Source organism: Leucopleurus acutus, assembly GCF_964270905.1.
Source record: "Leucopleurus acutus genome assembly, chromosome: 2".
Lineage (NCBI taxonomy): Eukaryota > Metazoa > Chordata > Mammalia > Artiodactyla > Delphinidae > Leucopleurus > Leucopleurus acutus.
The window spans coordinates 135,196,687-135,219,786 of record NC_139143.1 but is presented as its reverse complement, the minus strand read 5'-3'; the positions used below and the strand labels follow the sequence as shown (position 1 = coordinate 135,219,786).

General features: G+C 45.7%; 1 protein-coding gene across 1 annotated transcript in view; it reads right to left on the bottom strand.

Annotated features, from left to right (window-relative positions):
- Window positions 1-849: 849 nt before the first annotated feature.
- Window positions 850-23,100, bottom strand: part of GNG12 (G protein subunit gamma 12) — a 124,494-nt gene continuing 102,243 nt past the window's right edge. Inside the window, exons 3-4 of the mRNA XM_082833689.1 lie at window positions 7,310-7,427; window positions 850-4,848 (exon numbers count right to left, since the gene is read on the bottom strand). Coding sequence (XP_082689815.1) covers window positions 4,723-4,848; window positions 7,310-7,402 — 219 coding nt within the window. The 5' untranslated portion in view covers window positions 7,403-7,427 and the 3' untranslated portion in view covers window positions 850-4,722. The remainder of the gene's footprint in view (window positions 4,849-7,309; window positions 7,428-23,100) is intronic.

The following is a 23,100-nucleotide window of genomic DNA, read 5'->3' as shown; positions in this document are numbered from 1 at the left end:
ATCTTTTGCCCCTACCCTTTGTAGTGTGTGTGTGCTGGTTTTCGGAAGCAGGGGGCATCTCTTTAGCTTGCCCAGCCCATAACCTTGTTGGCTGCCTTCTCCCTGGCTTTCTGGATGACGTTGTCCCTCCCTTGATCTCTGTGGGAATCCCAGCTCTGGAGGAAGGGACTGGGCAGGAGGCAGGGTACCTTCAACAAACACTTGGTGAATATGAGTCTGCAAGTCTCATGACCTTTCCATTTGTCGTCTGTTTCTGTGGTCACAGCCGGGTCTCAGGATGGGAAAGAGCCTTCCACACATTGTGAATCACTACGCCACTCCTCCTTAACAACTTCCACTGCCTTCCGGTTGCTTGCAGGGTAAGTGGTATGGGAGATGCTCTGCACACTAGCTTTGAGCTCACTTTTCTCCTCCTCCTGTCATTCCCTCCCAAGACTTCATTCCAACACATACAGGGTTTCTTTGTCTCTCAAGACCTAGTTCAAACACCACCTCCCTTGGAAGCCGTCTCAGACTTTGCTGATACGGAGGTAGCCCTCCTTCCCCTGGGCTCTCACGGCACTGTGTGTTCACCTGAGTTCAGGCACTTTGCACACGGTACTGTAATTATTAGTTTACATATTGGTTATTCCCACCCTTCCTTGCCCTAGACTGTGAGCTTCTCACGCGCTGGTGTGAGCCTTATTCATCTGAGTGTAATCGGAGCCTGAGTTCCATACCTGGCTCTCAGCAGGTGCTCAGAAAATGTTAACTGAATGAACGCAGGAAAAGGGGAAGAGAATTGGTCTTCTGTTAATTTATTGAGCAAAATACGGTAGGAAGATTCAAGGAGGCACTGATCCAGTAAAGAGAGCAACAGTGCTTTAATGAAACTTCTTTCAAATCTGTGAACACGTTAGCTATCAAGTAAATGCTTTTATTCTTTCTGCAGAACAGATTTCCAAAGAATAATCACAATGTTTAGGTTAATAAGATGCTGGACAGATGAGTAGTCAAAGAATGTTATAAAACAACAATTCCAGCAACTATATACCAAATGCAAATTTACTGAGACATCAAGAGAATGTATGTTTATAGTTACATGGCTATAAACAAGACATTATTACAGTAATCAAGTCCATAAAACTAGAAAAAAAAGCCATATAACAGAAAGGTCTTTCATAAGCTATTAAATGAGCACACACAATAGACAAACCAATTCTATATTTGAAGCAGCATATAGCACCAACATGTTGGCAGGACCAGTAGAGGGGTAATAGGTTGCTGGATGGAACGGGGGGAATCTCCGCCATCATCTACTTCAAGCCCCGTTTTACAGATGGTGAAATGGAGGCCCAGAGAGATGGAGTGCCTTGTTCAAAGTCACACAACACAGGGACACAGGATTGGCTAGACAACGAATGATCCAGGCCACCCAGCTCTAGGTAAGTGTTCTATTTTAACATACAGATAATTCTACTTGATTCAATGTATTTTTTTCCTATTAACAGATCTACCATAAAAGGTCAATACAAGTCCTAACACACTCTGGTATTATGTTTATTGAGAAAGGACTGACATGTACTGTGATTTACTTCTTGGGACTATATAGCTGTTAAAATTCGGAGTAATCACTCAGATGACACTCTCTTAGGTGCAAACTGACTGAGAAGAAGGAATCTGAAGGGCAAGTTTGGCACATCCTGCACTACCTAAACTAACTAACTTATGCCTCAAAATTACTAAATTGTTGGTATAATTTTTTCTTCTGATAGTTGAAAGATTAGTAAAGCACAGAAGTAGTCCCAATAGAGAGAAAGCAAATCAGGTCTTTCCTTTAAAGGGTAAGCACGGCACTTTTCATTTTAATAATAAGGTCAAGAAATGTAAAAACCTGATTCTTATTTAGAAAAAAACCTATAGCTTGTGAACCACCTGGTATAGAAAGTGTTTCTCTAGTTAAAAAAAAGTGTTTCTGTAAAATACTTTGGAGTCATGAAATTCTGTCTAGCATATCTTGCCATGGTCCTGAGGCCTCAATTGGACAGATTTACGATGCGCTAATGAAGATATAAGCATGGAAGAAGAGGTCACTGTTAACAGAAGCAGCATTACAGACAAAGTAGAGTGAACATATTTAAATAGCTTCATAGATATGAAGGCAAGGAGTTGCATGCATATAAGTGATTAGGTGTGTCATTATAGTGGTAGTTGGAAAAAATAACACACACTGGGCATTTGTCTGTCATTATCAAAAACCAGTTGCTGCCAAATAAACTGTGGCTTTACAAGTAGAATAAAGCCTGATAAATAAAAGTGACTTCTGCATATCATACGTATGTATACATATATTATATTTTTCTCACATAGATGTCTAGTTATAAGTAAATCAACATTTAGCTACAATTTTTCTCCCCCTCGGGTCCAGCATCAAAGGATTTGATATCACTTTTCTTAAACATACCCTATACCTGGTTAGGAAGTTACATGATTTTCATACTCGTAGCCTTTATGATATCTGGCCAGCAAAAATAAAAATGAACTCTCCTGGGACCTCAAGTCCATTCCTTACCACTACAGGCATGTTAACAAATATACGGCAAACCATATTTGTTTTCTGTTAGGTAAAAGAACATGTTTTAGTACTAAAGAATAAACTACACTTGCTACCAAAAATGTGTACATAGCAGTATAATAAAAGTAATCTCACGAAAATATTTTGTAACAAGCTACATTATAAATATTTAAAGAAACATGGTAAAAATCAGAGTGAAAATAAGATTAGTGTTCTGAAACTATCAGTAGAAAAATATACTTATAAAAAAAGACTGTCTCATTAAGTGAAGCTGTAAATGTAAAGTTGTCTTATTAATGTACATTTCAAATATCACCTTTTGAAAGGAAAAACCGTTCTCTCTCCAACAGGTGCCTATAATTTACTTGGAAACTGGGCGTTTTGCAGAACTAAGCATAGATGACAAGAGGGTAACAGCGATGGCGTGATTTCCACGTGGTCCTGGCAGAGTGAGGGCCGTTCACAATGCTGAATAGGCAGGTGACTTGGAGAAATACGGAATATATTTGAGCAGTTTGGAAACAGTACTGCATTTGTTCACCCACAATCAGCATAATGCTCAAAGCTCAGACATTAGATTTTAAGAGGGGCTTGCACTACAGGGCAGGACTGTACAGAACTAGGGAAAACCGTTGTAAATAATTCCTTCTTGGGGAGGGATCCTTTCTGAGAATATTTTAAATCGTTCATTAGTAGTTGTTTTTAATGAACTGAAGCTGAATTAAAATATCAAAGGTCTAATGTATGGTTTGGGCCCATAAATAAGCAGTTTAAAAGACCCTCTCTTCCTCTTTGACAAAGTTAACATACCCTCTGGCCACAGGAGATGCCTTCTTTTGGCATCCCCACTGGAAATTCTGAGGATGTGTGGCAGGACCATCATGCCCAGAGGAAAATCAAGGAGCCCAACACCCAGCTGCTGGAACCGTGGGCCCAGGTAGCGAACCACTGGATCCTAGCCTCTCTCAGATGGTGTGAGGACAAGCTAGGGATGACGATGACGCTGCAGGTATTTGAAAAGAGCTTAAGGAAGTGTCTGATACCTTTACGTTCTTTCTGTATGTGTGTTTCTTCCCCATCACGATCTGCCCACTTGGGGCTGGGAGGTGAACATTACCTCTGAGGACATGCTCTGGTGGCAGAGGAAAGATAGAGGGGAGGCAGAGAAAGTGAGCTAAATCACAAAGTTGGGCCAAGGAGAGCAGCTGTTTTTCACGCATTCCTGCTCTTCTCTTGGCCCGGCTCACGGCTGCTCTGTCTCACTCCCATCGCTAGAGTGGAAATTTCAGAGGTGTCTACCCCTGCTCCAGAGAACGTGAGCCCTGGGGCGCAGCTGCCCAGGGTACTCCCCAAGGGCCTCCTCCCCTTTTCTAGACGCAGGATCACTGAAGCCCGAAAGCCCTTGGTGAATTAATAGTCATATCATAAAAGGGCTTTTGGTTCAGTTTTTAAATTTTAATTGGCACAGTTTACTGTAGCCTAAGAGGTCAGCACGCTTTCAAGAAGAGAGAGATGCCTTCATTACTCAATTACAATGAATGCAGTCTTCAGGGTGTTCTTTACTTTTTGTACAATAACTATGAGAAAAGAATTTAATTCTACCCACACACAGCTCAAGATAAAGGTATAACTTCTTCTGGAGTTGAACTGATGGTCTGGAGAGAGAGACATTTTAATAGGGAAATAAGCTTTGAGATGTGTATATACAAACACACATATATATATATACACAAAACACTCCTCACCCACCTATACTGTACAGATTGGCATAACCCTATTAAGAATATACTATGAGAGAAAGGCTTTAGGACAAGTTATTCTTGGCATTTTAATCGAGACGAGTCCTTAGGGAATTTAGGTCTTAACTGGATCATTCACATATTTGTTTTTTCAAAAGGTCAGACCAACTTTCCTTCAGCAGTAACCCAATATGACACCAGAGTTAACAAATGGAAAACAAGATTGTTATTCTCTATTAATTCATTAAAGGGCATTTTAGAGAGAGGACAACTTGGAAAACAAAGACTTCAGAGTCCGTGATTCCAAGGTACTTAAGAGCATTTTAGCTATTAGCAGTGGTTACCAAATAAGCCGAAGGTAAATCTTTTCAAGGAGCTGCTCATCGTTTGCTTTGTTGAGAAGAGGGGAGGAACCACTTCACTACTCCTCTATAAGATGATGCAGGTCTTTTTATCCTTGAAAGGGTTTTCTGAAGTTGGTATCCCCATCAGCAGAGGGTCATTCCTCGCATGTTCCTCGCAGTAGGACATGAGGTCCGCTGATGCCTTTGAAACCTGGTGCGCAGACAGACCAAAGCAAACAAAGAAAATATTTACAGGATACAACTAGAGAGGATCATACTAAGTGACGTAAGTCAGACACATACCGTATGACGTCACTTATATGTGGAATCTAAAACACGGCACAAATGAACCTATCTACAAAACAAACAGACTCGTAGACACAGAGAACAGACTGGTGGTTGTCAAGGGGGAGGGGGGAGGGAGAGGGATGGAGTGCGAGTTTGGGGTTGGTAGAAGTAAACTACTATATAGGCTGGATAAACAACAAGGTCCTACTGTATAGCACAGGGGACTATATTCAGTATCCTGTGATAAACCATAATGGAAAAGAATATATAAAAAAAGAATGTCTATATGTGTATAACTGAGTCACTTTGCTGTAGAGCAGAGATTGGCACAAAACTGTAAATCAACTATGCTTCAATAAAAAATTTTGTTAAAAAATATTTACAAACTTGAAAGGTATTTGAATGCTAACCCACTGGGTGGAAGACTGTTGGAGAACAGGATAACCAAAGTATCACTCCCAGATTATCTGTTACTTAAAGAGGGAAAAGGTACTTCTAAATGGAGAAATCTGGCAGATAAGGCCTTCCTTAACCAAGTGATCAAACTGACATCAGATGTCTCTTGGAGTGAGTGCAGAAGACTTGCCACCAGCCAGCTAGTATTTCTGCCCAAACTTTTAGCCTGAATTTGATCGTCAGCAAACAATCCCATCTAAAGTGAAGGTCATTCTGAAAAGTGAGTGGCCTGGAATCTTCGAAACTGGACTATGTGTTAGATACTATGAGCAGCTGATCTGAATGTAATCCCTGTATTGTGGTTACGCAGAAGAATGCCCTTATACTTAGGAGACAGATGGTGAAGTATTAGGCGTGATGCGTCACGATGTTTGCAAATAACTTGCAACAAATTTAAAGAAAAAATTATGTCAGTTTTGTGAGTGTGTGTGTGTGTGTGTGTGTGTGTGTGTGTGTGTGTGTGTGTAGAGACAGAGAAAACAAGTGGGGTAAAATGCTAATAATTGGTGAACCTTGGTAAACAGTATATGGGTGTTTGTTACAACTCTTCCACAGGTTTGAAATTTCTCAAAATAAAAAGCTGGGGTGGGGAGGGGAACAAGAAAAGTGTCTGTGATTCAAAGGAAGGTTGTATCTTAGTTTCTATCCAATAACAAATCGATTAGAATGCAGAACAGAGTTAAAGAACCGAATTATGGGCTCGGAGCCAAAACTCAGAATAGAGCCAAATTCTAGTAGAGCTTCAAGATTTACTGTTAAAGACTGGACTTGGGGGAATAAAAAGAGGGACAAAGCCAGCACGGGAAGATGCAGTACCTTACTTCGACATGAGTTAAAAATGGAAATACCACACCCTGTTCAGAAGTCTGAGTGGGAGACCCGTTAGAATAATCAGATAAGTGTCCTCAGGCCAGGGGCACAGGCAGCCTCCTGTCTGTTTTTTTTTTTTTTTTTTTTTTGCGGTACGCGGGCCTCTCACTGTTGCGGCCTCTCCCTTGGCGGAGCACAGGCTCCGGACGTGCAGGCTCAACGGTCACGGCTCACAGGCCCAGCCACTCCACGGCATGTGGGATCTTCCCGGACCGGGGCACGAACCCGTGTCCCCTGCATCGGCAGGCGGACTCTCAACCACTGCGCCACCAGGGAAGCCCTGTAGGCAAATTCTTAACCACTGCGCCACCAGGGAAGCTTTTTTGTTTTTTTTTTGTTGTTGTTTGTTTTTTTTCAGCCTCCTGTTTTGAAGACAGGTGACTATCTCTAGGCCCAGAGGAATTTATCAGGTGACTGCTTCAGTATCTAGGAGACGGCCATTACTCACAACATTCCAAGGCACTCACCGCCTAGCCCTCTCTGAGGGTCTGGGGGGAAAAGACGTCAAAGTCAGGTGACCCAACAAATGCCTTCTGGTTTCCTCCAGATCTCAACTAAGGCTGGCGATACTTACCCTGGGTTGCAGACTGTGGTTGTCCAAGTCTGCACACACTGAAAAACCCACCTTCTCCTAAAAAGGACACCTGGGTGTTGACTTATGCAAGGCCACCTTGGCTGCACTGATAACTCTAGAACACTTCATACATTCCAGAGGGATGACGAGGGTGTTTATAAAGTCCACCTGGAAGCCCTGTCTCGAGGGAGAACACGGTGACAGAGGGGGCTCGACCATGTGCGCTCAGGGAAGGCAGGTCCTCAGGAAATCCTGTCACGGGCTTTAGGTTTTCTGTCCACACAGAGAGCCTCACACAGACACTCTGTATCGCCAGTGCTACGTTGAAATGAAAGTTAAGATTCGGAGGCTCTCAGCTGGCTCAGGGAACAGCCTGGCATCTGGCCCAATTACATGGCATCCACCTTCTCAGAAATGTGGCCCGGCCTTGGGAGGGCAGAGGGAGCCGGTCAGAAAACACGTCTGACCCACTCAAGGCTCTTACCTTTATTCTTTCGATGGAGGCTTCCATTCTCAACTGCTGCACAGTCCTTCTTGCCTGGGCGATGTTGTTGGTGCTGGCTGTCTTGGTCGACATCTTCAGTTACGGTTTCACCTGAAATCTGAAGAGAACTTTTTTGTCAAAGGTGAAGAACAGTCATCTTTAAGTTGCTTAGACCTTCATAACGCTTTGAGGGGAAAAGGATGCATTCCCGGTCACCACAGCCTCTTGGAGGCTGCTACCACAAAGCCCCTCCGCAATGGGAGTGGCGGCCTCAGTTTCTAAGCTTGTAATCCTTTTGAGCACCTTCATGAATCTTTCCTCTGCAGAAACCCAGTACTAGTAGTTTAACCCATGAGCCCCACATACAGCATAAAGTAGCGTTTTCTAAGGGGAAGCAAACACACACACACACACACACACACGTCTGTGGTAGTTACCAGGCCTCCGGCCAACGCGGGCCGTGCTCCACGTGCAGGTTAACATTACTGCCCTGTGCGTTAATAGAAGGTTTGATTTCATTTCGTTTTGGCTCTCTTACCCAACTATTACACTGATACAAATCCTGGCAACAGAAAAGGGCAGAAGAGAGTGCTTCTGGAGAACTCTGCACAAAGGGTGCATTTTTAGGTGCTATCAAGATTTGCAGTCGTTTGGAGAAAGTTAGGCAGATAAGGAAGCCTTTATTCAGGAAAAAGTGGGAACCTTTCAGCTGAAAGACTCTCAATGACAGATCCACAGCAAAAGTCACATAGGCTACAGCCTCAAGCCTGAAATATTTAATGGAATTACATCAGCACCTCCCCCCCTGCCCCACCCCGTTGACCTCTCTGGCTTCATCCTGGTGGCCAGGGCACTGGCTAATCCCACACCCCCATCACATGTTCGTGGGCCTGCCCTCTGCCTCTCTCTCCCGGTGAAAACAAAGGAAACATCCCGGACCTTGAGCTTCGACCGGTCTAGTTGCCCAATGGCATAGTCCAAGGGGAAGGCGGGCTGGGGAAAAGCACTGCCCGGTGCCCCTGCCATATGTGGCTAAGTTCTCTCTCGGCACGGTGGCGGAAGACATCGCAGAGCTGGCAGCCCCGGCAGTTTTATGAGTCAGAGCAGGTGGACAGTAGGTGTGCCTCGCCGGCGCCAGGCAAGGACTCAGCAACGTCTGAGGGCACCGTGGCACCAGCAGCAAACGCAGGCTGACTCAACCTTCTGGAGGGGCCGCGGGTGCACAAGGCATATCTGCCATAAAGGCTTACGTTAGACAAGGCTGCCGAAAACAGCCACCCACAGCGCCTGCGGTGTGCACGGAGTTCTACTGCACTCAGAATGCTGAGTTCAAGGACTCGGGTAGGGCTTGTACCTTCTAAGTCAGAGGCAGCTTTGGATCCAATGCCCAAATAAAACTGTGCTTTTAACTGCGTGCGGAACTTTGAAGTCCAGCCTAATCAGCAAGCTTCATGTTCCTGGTTTGGACCCTACCTCTTCCAGTTACTGAACCTCCATGAGCCCATATTTTCTCATTTGTAATATAGGGATACTACTGTTTTTGAGGATTCAATTCACCGGTGCACATGCAGTGTTTTGCATAGGACCAAGGCACTCCATACACAGCAGCTGCTATTGTATTTATCCTTGGGGGTCACACCCAGCACAATGAATGGGAATCCTCTGTGTACCTACCTGCCTCCACCTGGTCAATGGGCCTCCAGGTGTCTTGACCGACTGCTCTGGGTGGGCTGTGGGCACGGGCCCCAGGCAATTCTGCTGCACTCTGGTGTCAGGGCAGAATAGAATGGCTGGAAACAGCCCTCTGAGGATTCCCCTAGCATAAGGGAGCCCAAGCCCTGCAGGAAACTGGGAGGAGCCGTAGTGTGGCAGGGCACGCTGGCCTTGCCTTGGGCGACCCGGTTACAACACACTTCCAGACAAGCTGCCTCCTCCTCAGATTCCGCACTCATCCTGCCCCACCCAAAGGAGAGGCTGAAGGTCTCCTCCCGGTGACTGTGCACACACCCAGCGGTCTGGCCCAGCCCTTCTGCGCTCCCAGCAAGCACCTATTAACAGAGCCTTTGTAATGGGGCTAAGGCAGCAAGCAGCCTTTCTGCGAACAGTTTGAAGTGCCCTGATTCACAGCGCGCTGGTCCTCGTTTTGTTCCCTGTAGCATGTTAAACTGGGCTTCCCTGCCAGCTGGCGCCGGTTCTGAGGATTGGCCCCCAGCCTTCAGAACGCGAACGTGACACCCTTTCTGAGTGGCCTGTGGTTTCCAGGCTGCACCCTTAGGACTTTCTAAATGTTCCCTTTGCAGGAAAATAACGCCAAGCAGTCTCTTCTTCTCAACCTCTAGGGCATAAAGTTTCCAAGGCCTGAGCAAGTTTTCCTGTAACTGCAGAACATTTCACACACGTATCAGGACTGGGTCAGCCATGGCTCCTCCCACCCACGCAGCTGTAAGGAAATAGACCACAATTTGGCTTTAGTTATAAAATGCTTGGGTAGGTCCTCCTAAAATTGGTGAGAAACTTTGCATCTGGTACACGGACGACTTACTTCCTGACTGTATTATAGTCACGATTATAAACAGCCAGCGGTTCACAGTTCATGCCTGCCAGCTTGGGGCTCTTACAGCTTTCCCCACTTCTGACATCTGTGTTCTGACCTGCTCCTTCACAGAGAGCCCCCTCCCTATCCCTCAGATAGCTTCCCGCTCCCTTCTGCTGGGGATCCCTCTAGAAAAAGTTGTACACTGGGCCACTGGTAAAGAACATAATTTCTTGGGCTTCCCTGGTGGCGCAGTGGTTGAGAATCTGCCTGCCGATGCAGGGGACACGGGTTCGAGCCCTGGTCTGGGAAGATCCCACATGCCGCGGAGCAACTGGGCCCGTGAGCCACAACTACTGAGCCTGTGCGTCTGGAGTCTGTGCTCCCCAACAAGGGAAATCGCGATAGTGAGAGGCCCACGCACCGTGATGAAGAGTGGCCCCCACTTGCCACAACTGGAGAAAACCCTCGGGCAGAAACGAAGACCCAACACAGCAAAAATCAATAAATTAATTAATTAAAAAAAACAACTTATGATAACACACGTCCAATGGAGAAGTCAAATCAAAATCATGTCGTTTTAACTTAAGGAACCTCTTCAAGGAACTCGGTGGGCTGAGCTGCCTCACGTGTACAAAAGCAGGGTCACGGCTGCTTGACATCTGAGCGGTGGGTGGTGTTTACAGGAGCAGGAGGTCTTGCTGAGGACGTCCTCCCCACTTGCAGCTGCTCTGCGTTGCCTCAACAGCTGGGCTGGGGCAGAACCAGACCGAGAGGCTGGGACACAAACATCTCTGAGCCTCTCTGCACCCTCAGAGGGTGTCTTTGGTCTTCCCTCAATGCACGGATGTCTGGCTGTTTGTTTGTGCTACTACCTGGATAAAAAACTTGCGTTATTCTTACTCCAAAAATAGCTTCCAAGACAAACAGCGCCCGATGTATAGAACCTTAGAGCACACACATGCTTTCATCTGCATTCGTCTGTGAAGCCTCACTCTCAGCCTGAAAGGTAAATTACTTTTTCATCCTTGTTTTATAGATGAGGCAACCAAAATTAGAAAAACTTGCTCCAAGTTAATCCAGCTCAGAGCCTTGAACTAGCTTTTAAGCCTCTCCACCCCAGAAGCCACACTTCCTATTGTATCAAGGAAAGGATGCAATTCCAATTAATTTGATTTGCAAACACTCTGGACATCACTGAACAGTCTACGATGTGGTTCTCATCAAGGGCGGCCTTGACACTCCATGACCTGGGGTTGTGGCCTTGCTGATGGCTTCACGTTTGTGCAACACCCCTTCCGGTGCAGAAGGCATCTGCTTGTCTGTCTAGTGCCCTGGAAGACAGGTCTCCCCTCTCATATCCATGAGCTAAGTGAGAATGTGCTCGCTGTGGCTATTAGGCAAGGACTGAGGTCAACTCCTGGAGTCACTGGATAACCCACCCAGAAGGGCCCAGGCCTGTGCCTGCCTGTGCAGACACCCAGGTTTGATAAAACTCTGGCTATTGCTTCCGCAGCCTTGTTTCCACTTTTACATGTGGCTGAGAGATTTGAATAAACATAAGTAGTATTTAGCTATTCAAATACTTTGCATTGGTTTTAATGCTATTATTCATCTGAATTCTCAGCTTCCTAGAAATTCCTAGGAACAAGATGTCACTTTAGGGAAATGTGGGCATTTTAATCTTTGTCTAGCGGGGCCTGAAGCAGGGAGAGGAGGGTGGGGATGGAAAGTGTGTCACAGAGCACACTCTGCGGGGAAGGCACCAGGAAGCCCCAGGATCTGAATCACAAGTCATCATGGCCTGGCCAGTAACTGAATCACTGGAGTGACGCCAACTTTCTGAGCAAACACACCCCTTGTGGCTGTAATAAAAGAGCAGACTGCAAAAAAAAAAAAAAAAAAAGCCAGCAGGCTACCACTTACCCTCTGATCCTGCCTTCAACCATCAATGTCCTACCCCAGCTCTCTGCTAAAGGGGACAGCAGTCTGTCTCACAGGCTTGTTGGAAAGACAAACCGGAGCACCTGGCACTGGTGCACCCGGTACACACAGACATGTAACCAGTGCTGGGCCCCCAGGCTGGTTAATACTGAAAACCACGTGTTCAGTGGGAAACAAGGGAAAAATTCAGACAGTAAAAGAAGAGTTTCAAGGTAATGTGATCAGGTAGCAACATCTACTGATAGGGTCTTGGCAGGAGTTCAGGGAGTGGACAGTCAGGCCCCTAAGAACCGGTTTTCTATTCTCATGAACACTTATTATTTTCTATCAGAGCCTGCAGGCTGAATGCAGACTGCAGACGTGTTTGGCTGGGTCCCACAGAGGGTTAACTAAATTGTGTGTGTGTGTGTGTGTGTGTGTGGATGGAGGGAGGGAGGGAGGGAGGGAGAGAGGGAGAGAGGGGGAAGGGGGAGAGAGGCGGGGGGGGGAGAGAGAGAGAGAGAGAGAGAGAGAGAGAGAGAGAGAGAGAGAGAGAGAGAGAGAATGTGTGTGTGTTTTCATTGTCAACACTTGAAAAATGAAGAGATTTCACCTTAAAAAGAAAAATTTCTGGAAACATCAGAAAATCTTACACAAGTGGGCTGGATCTGAGCAGAGGCACACCTGCCAGGCCCTCTATTTGAACCTGTGGCACAGCCTTTACACTGTGCCTCGGATATTTAGTTCCTGGGACACGCTCAAGGATTAGGCCAGGGGACTTGGACTCATCCCTGCCCCTGCCCCTTCTTACCTTTGGCGCCCTGGGCAGGACCTGTAGCCTATCCAAGCCTCAACTTCCTCATGGGAAAAATGGGGATAATAATACTTTTCTATCTCAAAGGACTGTTAAGGCATCGGATAAAATAAGCATGTGAGTGTAGTAAACACAGAGGACACTCCTGCGGAGCCCTTGGTAGCTGCATCCGCTTATCACAGCGCGTGGGAAGCCCTCTGAGCACCCGCAGGCCCTGACGTGTTCCCCCCGCCTGGAGTGGGAAAGTAAACTACCTCTCCCAGTGTTATCAGCTGAGTCGTATCCCCCCAGAATTCACAAGGTGTAGTCCTAACCCCCACCCCAAACAAAGCTCGCAGGCAATGAGGTCAAGGGTAGTTGAACCTGTGACTGGCTGGCTGCATGTCCTGCCCTGCTCCTGTCCAGTTCCGAGAACACAGAGCGCAAGGAACAAGTTGCTGGCCTAGGGGGGGTGGAAAATAAGATGGACAGATGAGGGAGGGGTGCATAGAACGGTGGAAGACGTGGAAGACGTGCTTTGCGGTGGGGAAGAGACAGCGAAGTGACAGTGATGTTCCTTTCTAAGAGAAGTATGTGTGGGCTCAGAATCAGCAGTGAAAAAGAAAGAGAACAATTCTCCCTCAAAACCTCAACAGAGCACTTCCTCTAAAGGCAGATGCTTTTAAACTTGCTAATAACCCTTTGAAGTCTTTGTCTGGGATCTTTGATTAGTAGATTTTACCTGACATCCAGGGCACACGTCACTGAATAACGATGATGGTGATGAAGGTGTTATTGCTATCGTTATGATGATAAAATTCAAAAAACCACCACTGCTTACTGAGTACTTAGTATGTGCCAGGTAAGTAAATTCCAAGAATCATTTCATTTAATCTTCTTAGAGATGAATTCTTTTATCATTTCTGCTTTATAGATGAAGCACAGAGAGGTTAAAAGATCTTGCCGAAGATCACGCTGATTTACGTAGCAGAGCTGGGACTCAGGGCCACCTGACTCTCAAGGTCATCCTCTCCATCGCCACTCTCTACTGCAGGCCTCTGAACATCAAAGACACAAGGAAGGAATCGGGAGAAAGCAAGGCCAAGCGTCAGCCAGAAGCACTGGACAAAGAAGACAAGGCCTCCCTTTAGGGCCTGTTGCTCCTTCAGATAGGTGGTTTCCATAGCAATGACGGTAGAAGTGGGGAGTTCAATGGCCTTGAGAGAAGATCTAAGCGAAGGAGAGCCGGTTGCTCTTATTTAAAAGAAGGACTGCCCCAGATTCCAGGTAGGACTACTGCTAAAGATGCAGGATGGTCCCATCATCCTCCTGTGCCCTAGCGAAGCTGGCAGGGAGCCATGAGAATGAGGCAATCCTGGGTAATAAATCCAGAGGAGAGAGCTGCATAGCCTGAGCAGCTGGTTCCTAACTTAACTGTGTATCTAGAACACCTGGGGCATTTGTTAAAGAAAATCTGATTCATTATATCTGATGCAGAGCCCAAGAATCTGTATTTACAAGCTTTCTAAAGGATTCCGATACAGGTCCTCCTGAGAAATACCAGTGATGATTATTAGAGTCTCTGCCTCTCGGTTCGACCCATGTTTATTTCTGCCTGGGTCTTAGAACAGGTCAGTTTAAAAGAATGCCACTTGCTACCTATGCTTAACTTTTCAAAGCTCTGGACAAGTCCTGGAAAATTCTAACTCCTTCTAATGACCTTAACCTACAGGATTAACCCTCCTTCAGTTTGAAACAGTTCTTAGCATCTAACATCCTTTGTAACTCAAGTCTAAATTTGTTTTCCGAACAGCTACTTCCTTTTGGAAAGTGTCTCCTCCCTGGCTTCCGAGACGCCAGACCATCATGTTCTTGCCTGTCTAACGCTCTTCCTTTCTACAGCTCTTGTTCCTTCTTCTGAGTTTGGTTTTCTCAGGGGCCCAGTCCTGGAGGGCTGGTGTAGCAGAGCGAACAAGAGCCTTTAGAGTCAGATAAATTCGAATCCTGGCTCATCACGGGCTACCCCACGTTGTTTCACTTCTCTGACCTTCAGTTCCCTCATCTGTAAAATGGGAAGGGATAATAATAGTACCTACCTAACAGGGTTGTACCAGGAGGATATGAGAGAACATACGTAAATTACTCAGCACCTGCCTGACCTGCAGTGGCCTCAGTGACGGTAGATGCCTTACCCATTAAGGACTTTAGCTAAGACCAACACATTTCTTGTGCATACAGCCCTGACCCTTTACCTGAATTCCAATGTCTAAATAAAAAAGCCTATTTCAATTTACACTCGAATGCCGCACAGCTGCTTCAAACACAACACACCTAAAACCCGATGCAACACAGCCGCCTGCCCCCAATCTTTCTCATGTCCCTTTCTCAATGAGTGACACCACCGTTGTCCTGGTCACGAGGCATCCTTTTGCATTAGCCCTCCTTCCAGTTCCTAAAACCAAGCTTTGTCCAACAGAAATGTGAGCCACATATGTGAGGTTAAATTTTCTAGTAGCCACATGAAAAAGAAATTAAAAAGTGAAATTGATATATTTTATTTAGCCCAATATGACCAAAATTAAAATGTAAATCAATGTTAAAAGAATCGAGATATTTTATTCTTTTGGGCACTAAATCTTTGAAGCTCAGCGTGCATTTTGCACTTACGGCACATCTCGATTTGGATGAGCCACATTTCAAGTGCTCAGCAGTCACAGCGGCCTTTACTGAACAGCGTAACCTTAGACTCTGGCACTTTCTAAATTCTTTTGATTCCGACACTGACAAACCCCGCATTGAAATTTCTCCCCATTTTCCGGTCTTGGCTCCCAGCACCTCAAGTTAGGGCTATTGCAACAGCCTCATAACCACTTATGTCCCTTATTTTCCTCCAGTCTAACCTATCCTGACCAGCATATGCTCAGATAAAGTACCATTTTGAGTTTATTGCTCTCTGGCTCAAAAAAGTTCCAGGGATTCGCCAGGAACTCCAGAAAAAGTCCAGAGGGCTCAGCTTTGCAGTCAAGATCCTCCCTAGTATTTTGGCCCCATAATAAAAATCCTAATCATAAAAGCAGCTTATTGCTACACAGAGCTTACACCAGACACCAGCCTATATGCCAATCACTGTCAATACATTATCCCACTGAATCCTCACAATCACCCTGTGAGAAATTCTATGTAGTTTCACCCCCATTTTATAAATGAAGAAACTGAGGCACAGAGGGGTTAACTATGTACCTAGCGTCAAACAGCTAGCAAGCTGCTTGGCTGGGATTTGAGCCCAGGCAGTCTGACTCCAGGGGCCCAGCTGGAACCTCACCTGCTGTATACTGCTGTAGCCTCAGGGGGCTGTCACCCCATCCTCTGGCTTTGTGGGCTGCGTTTTCAAGTCCCATCTGCAAATCTCCACCCAAGTTCTCCGCCTGCTTCTCTTGGCCAATTTAAATTCTCTCTTCTTTTAGGCTAGTTCACATTTTTAACTCTTCCAGGAAGGGCTCCCTAACTATCAATACTTTTGCTTACAGTGACTAATTCCCCTTACGAATTCTTGCTATATGCTTGAAGCTCAGGGGTTTCAAGGACCCCTAAGGGATGGCCCATGCATGAGATGGAGAGGCAGGGGGAGATGTGAAGGAAGCCCCTAAAATTGCATGCAAAATTCGGTTGTGCGCCTATGTTTATTTTTTCTGAAGTGAGGATTTATAGCTATCATCAAGCTCTCAAAAAGGGTCCGCAACACCATTTATTTATTTCAGTGCTTAACTGTATGTTATTTAATGCTTATTGTTATGTAACTGACTTTGTGTGTGAAAATCGTCTTCCCACTAAACTGTGGGAAGTTTAGCTCAATAATAATAGTATAGCAAGTCCATTTATTCATTACTCACTATGTGCCAGCTACTATGTCAAGTACTCTCTAAAGACAATACTTCACGTAATACTGCCTGCAACTGTAAGAGGTCACATTTATTATACCTATTGGGACTGAAGCTCAGGAAGGTTAAATAATTTGCCAAGATCAGACAGCTAGAAAGTGGTAGAAACAGGATTTGAACCCAGAACTCTCCTACTTCAAAGCCACGCCCTTAACCAGGCAGGTGCGTTATCCATGCCATCTTCTCTCTCGCAGTGACTAATGCAGAGAATGGGGCCTCAATAAATACCTGGGTTAGGTTAAGACACTCAATATAGCAACCAATACAACACATCAGCCAGCGTGAACCTATTACCCTGAGGTGTTATTGTGTACAGTGTTTGTCTTCTTAGAAACAGGATACACCTTGCTGCTCCTTCCCCCATGTACCCTGCAAAAGACTGCCTGTTCCAAGCCAAAGGTTACCCTTCACAGCTCTGAAGAGCTGGGCTGGAGTCCCTGGGACTCCAATGCACCTGATCAGGGCCAGTTTCTGGGACTGTGAACATTCACCTCCAGCGTGGGCTGGCCACTTGCGTGGTGCCCAGGTTCTGAGGGCAATGCTGCTCTGCACCCCCATACTGTGCCCCAAACAGGTTCACAGCCAGTGGAGGCGGGCCGAGGCAGCAGCTCTCTGATGTGCACCGCAGAGGTGCAGGGTCCAGCTCCCCGCACCGCGTATGCCGAGCTAGGGTTCAGCCATGCAGAGGCACGTGTTTACCATCAAGACTGAGAGTGACCTTTACAAACAAGTATTACTCTCTACCTAGCATAGTGAGACTGGCTGAGAAATGATTTGCTCATATCTGCGTGGCCGGCTGAGGACAGCTGCATGTCCCATTTGTTTATTCATGAATGAATAAATAAATGAATGGATGAATTCCACAGCTATTTAATACGGAAGACAAAGGCTGACACTAACAGAGTGCTTTTCCTGTGCCAGGCACTGTGTTCAGGGCTTTATGTAAAGTTATCTTACTTACTCTTTACAGCACCTCTGAAAAAGAAACTACTATTATTCCATTAACTAGTTTTGAAAAGAATATATGTGCATAGTCAAAATTTTAAACAGTCGAAAGGCATAGGCAACAAAAACTAGCTGTCCTTCTAGTCTAGACTTCCCAAGGTAATCACTGTTACCAGTTTCTCGTGTTTCCCTCTGAAGACATCACACGCATACACAAACGTGATTACCCACATACCTGTTCCAAAAAATACAGACGGGAGCATCTCATGCATTGCTCTGTACCCTGTTTTTTTATTTTAACTATATATTTGGGGGTTATGGTGAAGGTGGTGTTATTAGCCCATCTTCCAGATGAGGAAACTGAAGCTCTCCAGGGCTGAAATCAACCCTGGTGTTCCTAGCCATCACTGCACACATCACATCTGTCTGCAGGTTCTACAGGAGAAGCTTGCTGGGGCTGGAGAGAGGAAGTGGGAATGATCAGAGAAGCGGAAGACTGAATTCCTGCCTTCAAAGGGCTCACTGCTTTGGGGAGCAAACGATGCTATATGACATGAGGAAGCCCCCTCCTCCCCATCAGCCTTCCTGAGGGATCTGCCTTGCACCCCCTCTACCTCCCCTAGCGGAGCAGGGCTGGATGCTGTCTGCAATGAGATCCCTTACCCGGGCTGTTGTCCCCAACACAGCCATTCCACCCTCATTCCTGGTGGGCTGACAAAGCAGCAGAACAGAGATATTTAGGATTCTGGTCATAAAGGCCTAGCATCTCCCTGACTTTGAGCAGAGGACGTGCTTTCTAATCCTGCTAAGCAGAGAGGAGCTCACCTACATGCCCAGAGCGAATTAAGACAAACAACCGAACACCTAACGGGAGAGCTGAAAGTGAGGCAACAGGTAAACGCCGTTACATCCATTTTCGATTAAGAAGCAACTAAGTAGTCATTCTCCTGCTTTGAACAGCACAGCTGCTTGAAGGCGTAGGAGTGGGGGGGGGGTTTGAGAGAGAGAAAGGCTGAGAAGGACTGAGACGTGTGTGTGCAGCACACTGACATTTACAGTCACCAGCTGGGCTGGGCATGGCCGACAAACAATGAATGTGGGCTGTTACACTGGTGATTAAGGGGCCTGTGACTCCAACAAGACGGACTAAGCCCTGAATATGAATAAGGAGTATCAGTGGGCCCATAAGGCAGGCCAAGCGCAAGCATTAGGAGCTTAGACAAGACAGAGTCAGTGAGGGCTTGAGCAAGCAGACATGCACGAAGGATACAGTTCTTAAATGGATCAATCCCTTAAGGATACGAACTGGATAGGTGGTGGCAAAGGATTGGGGAGAATTTAGAACGGTTATTGAGGGGAGCAGTAGAGAGTGGATGAAAGCTGATTCTGTTACGTGGAAATGGGAGCCACTGAAGGTTTCTGACCAGAATGACAGGCATAGGAAGTGTTATCAGAAAAACAACCCAAAAACCTTTTGTAGGATGGAATAGAAGTGGGGGACAGAGAGAGACAAGTAGAGTATTTCCATGGAAGGTCTAGAGGGCAGGCAATATGGTATAGGTCTTTTTTTTTTTTTTTTTTTTGCGGTACGCGGGCCTCTCACTGTTGTGGCCTCTCCCGTTGCGGAGCACAGGCTCCGGACGCGCAGGCTCAGTGGCCATGGCTCACGGGCCCAGCCGCTCCGCGGCATGTGGGATCTTCGCAGACCGGGGCACGAACCCGTGTCCCCTGCGTCGGCAGGCGGACTCTCAACCACTGCGCCACCAGGGAAGCCTGGTATAGGTCATATTTACGATCAGATGGAACTGGGTTCAAATCTGAGCTGTGCCACTTCGTGTGTATGTGGAATGAGTCACTTAGCCTCACTGAACCCCGAGGCGCTCTATCTGTAAAATGAGGTAACAAGAGTGCCTACCTCATAGGACTGTAATGATTTAATGGGATCATATAGAAAAGAGCCTGGCACACAGAAACCGCTCAGTGTTATCTATCAGCATCATTACTGCCATTAGGAGTTAGAGCATAAGGTTTCAAATATATGGAGGCAATTGGAATGTAAAGAAAAAGCTCGATGCAAGAGATAGGAAATGTAAGAATGAACAAGACTTCTTTCTTTGGGCTGGATGGGGATCAACAGCCCGGAAATGGTGGCTGAGCGCTAGACTTTGGAGGGAGAGCATGAAGAAAAGAGCAGGGCACATCCTTGGGCCTTCCCCATGTGTCGGGGGACAATAACGGCAGCTTCAAAGGAGCAGAGAAGGGGCAGGGCGACACCGCCACAAAAGCTAGGGGAAGAGAGGCAGGAAGGGCACGTTAATGCTGTGTAAATATGTTTAGTCAGTTAGTTATAAATATGTTTAGTTAAAATATATCCAAATAACACACTGGAATAGTCCACAATGTAGCTATAGATAGGTGGTGAGAATTTTAGGGAATTTTCAGTGTTTTTATGCACTCCTGCAGTGGGTACGTTTTTATTTTTTTGCTCTTAATAGCTAATACTTGTACAGCACTTACACTTGCCAAGCATTGTTCTAAGAGCTTTACAGATATTAACTTACTTCATCCTCAAAACAACACTATGAGGTTGTTACTATTGTTTTTCCCAGTTTAGGATTAAAGGAACTGAGGGAGGCAGACGCTTAGAACACAGCCAAGGTCAGAGCAAAGGTAAGTGCAGGGGCCAGCACTGCGATCCCGGCAGCCTGGCTCCAGAGTCTGTACTCTCAACCACAAGTGATGCTTTTATGATTAAAAAAAAAAAAAAAAAAAATCCCAGTAATTGTTATTCACAAAACCAGGAGGCGGGGCAGTTATTAGTCACTTTACAGGGATAAAGGAAGGAGAGAGCAAGCATCTCATGGAACTTGGTGATGGGGGGGCCCCTGAGTGAGTGGTTTCCACCGTGTGAAGGGAAGGGAGGTCGAAGGATAAGGGACCAAGAGAGAAGCACTGACTCAGGGATGGTGAGCGCAGGGGAATATGAGAGAAACGTGGCTGAAAGCCTTCTAATAGGTGACGAAAAAGGGAAACCAACTGCTGACGCACCAACATGGGCAAATCCCTTAGGCATCATGCTGAGCGAAGGACGCCAGTCACAGAAGAGTGCATACTAATTCCATTTTCTTACGGTTCAAGGCAAAACTAATCTATGGTGCCAAACGAGAAGGGTAGTGAGAGTGGGTGAAGAGGTAGATGAAGCAAGACTGGCTACGAAATTTGTTGCTAATTGTTGAAGCTCGGTGGCAGGTACACGGAGTGCATCCTGCTTTTGTGTATGTTTGAAAATTTCAAGGATAAAAAGTTGAGTAAACTTCTATGACCCTAAACACTTCATAACCTATAACATGATAATGACCAACACCATAAGATGAGCTCTGTCATGAAAGAGTGGAAGATACGTTAATTATTATCTACTGTTTCCTCTTCCAGGTTACCATCTAGCAAGTATGTCCACAGTACAGAGGAAGTAATTCAATTGCCTTTTTAGGAGGCACAGAGGGGATTAAAACAGCCATGATCTGGGCCCTCTGCCCACTGTACGTGGCACTCAGGCCCTGAGTCACAGGTGCCAAAGTTTAACTTGCCAGGAAGCTTCGCACCCTCCTTGCATTCACTGACCAAAAAAAAAAAAAAAAAAAAAAAAAGGCCCAACTCTGGTCCCATAACTCGTACATGCTACCGACTACATAACAGGATACTTAATTTTTCTTTCTTTCTTCATCTCACCTTCTCCCATGAAACGACAGCCAGGGAATATGCCCAACCTCCTTTCCAACACGTCTGGACTTGATAACTGCAGTGGGGGAAGCAGTGTCTATCGAGTTCCTGGAGTGGCCAGCAAGATGAACTCCCATGCTGGCCCTCACAGGCAAACTACCTGTTTGTTTTGAGACTCAGGGAACCTAAAAGTTCATGTATTTTCAAAGGGAAAGAACTGAAGATACAAGGGGTCCCCAAGGAAGCTTCCTGTAGTTCTAACTCATTCTCTATGTAAAAGGATTAGCGCTCTCCCTTCCAAAGCAAATTTGTTGATTCCCTCCTTTTCCAAAAAAAAAAAAAAAAAAAAAAAGTTACTTGAGGGAAAACATGGACTAGGAAACCAAGCCAAGTCATTTAAGGTCCAAACCTCATCAGCAACATCAATGCAACTTAAATAATTTGGCACCCAAAAGGCACACTTCTACTGCAGCTCACTGGGTTCTGTAACATTTCAGAATCTCTCTTAACAGGGGATATAAAATTCCTCAGAAATATGAATTAATTCAAATCCATTAAAATTTTTCTTTCAATGAGATACAGAACTTTTGAGAAAGAGGGCTGGACCAAGCAAAGGAGCGATCGTGACAGAATGACACTCAAGACCACTGGAAAGAGGACATCAATTTAAATACGCAGCATGTTACTACCAACAGCTTGCTTGTTAAGGTTTGTTCTCTTAAACACAAGAATTTCACAAAACGAGAACATCAGATGGAATGCAGTGGGAAAGGATGCTGCCTGTAAGCCCAGATAAAGCATTTCTATGGCCACTCTCAGCCCCAGATTTTCCAGGCCAGAACTATTTCAAATATTCTGCTTCTCTTGGTGTTCTAGTAACTTACCAGACCACACGTCCCAAGGGCTGGCTTTACGACTACAGTCATCATACTTCTCACAAATATTTTGCATCTACTTCACCCACGAGAGTCCTTCTTTAAGTCTAATTCTCTCTCTGATGGCTGGCCCTTGAGGCCAGCCACCCCATATTACACAGTTCTCTACTTCTTCCATATGCAATACACACAAGATAAACACACACTGATTTGGTTTGTTACGAGACACATGGATAGCCCTGGCAGGAAGCAATGGCTTTGCGATTTTTCCTTTTCCTAATTCAGCAAACAGAAGGCGCAATATATTCCTGGGGCTGGACACACGGCAGGAACTCAATACTTTCTCCAATAAAATTATGACGCAGGGATCTGTGGCAGTATTTTAGATGAGTGATGATAAGGGCCTGAACCCAATGTATAAAACTCAGAATTTCTGAAACAAATGGGGATGTCACATTACAAAAGGATTCCTTCAGGTAATACTTTCCCAGAGGCGTTACCTCCGGATGAAGCGGTCAAGTCAGAGAAACTCACTGTATTAGCTCTGTTTCTGATTATATATCAATTAGGAACCGTAACAAACATCTCTGAAGTATAACATTTTACACAACTCCTTCTTATGTCTTAAGCACAGTTTTACTTGAGTTTCCAAAGTGAACACTAGGGCATATACTTTCCTCATTCCTGTACTTATGAAAGGAGGGTGACATAGATGTTGGTTTTAGGCTACCTGCTACCCTTGGTTTCAGAAGCAGCTCCTTATCTGGACTCTGGCCTCGGTGGCACTTTTCCCCTTATATTAAGGACGAATATAGGAAAGTACAGTTGTGATGCTGTAAGCTGTGGAAAGAAAGAACTACCCCCAGATGCCTCCATTGCTTAAGTCTGCTTCTGCAGGTCAGGTGCTTACCGTGGAGGGAAGGGGGCTGCTTCCCAAGGGTAATTCATCTTATGAGTGGCACTGGGAGTAACATACACCTTCCAGCAAATGCTAATACCAATATGACAACATTAGTGCCTATTATTTATTCAGGCATTTAACTGTAAAGTTAAACTTTTCTAAC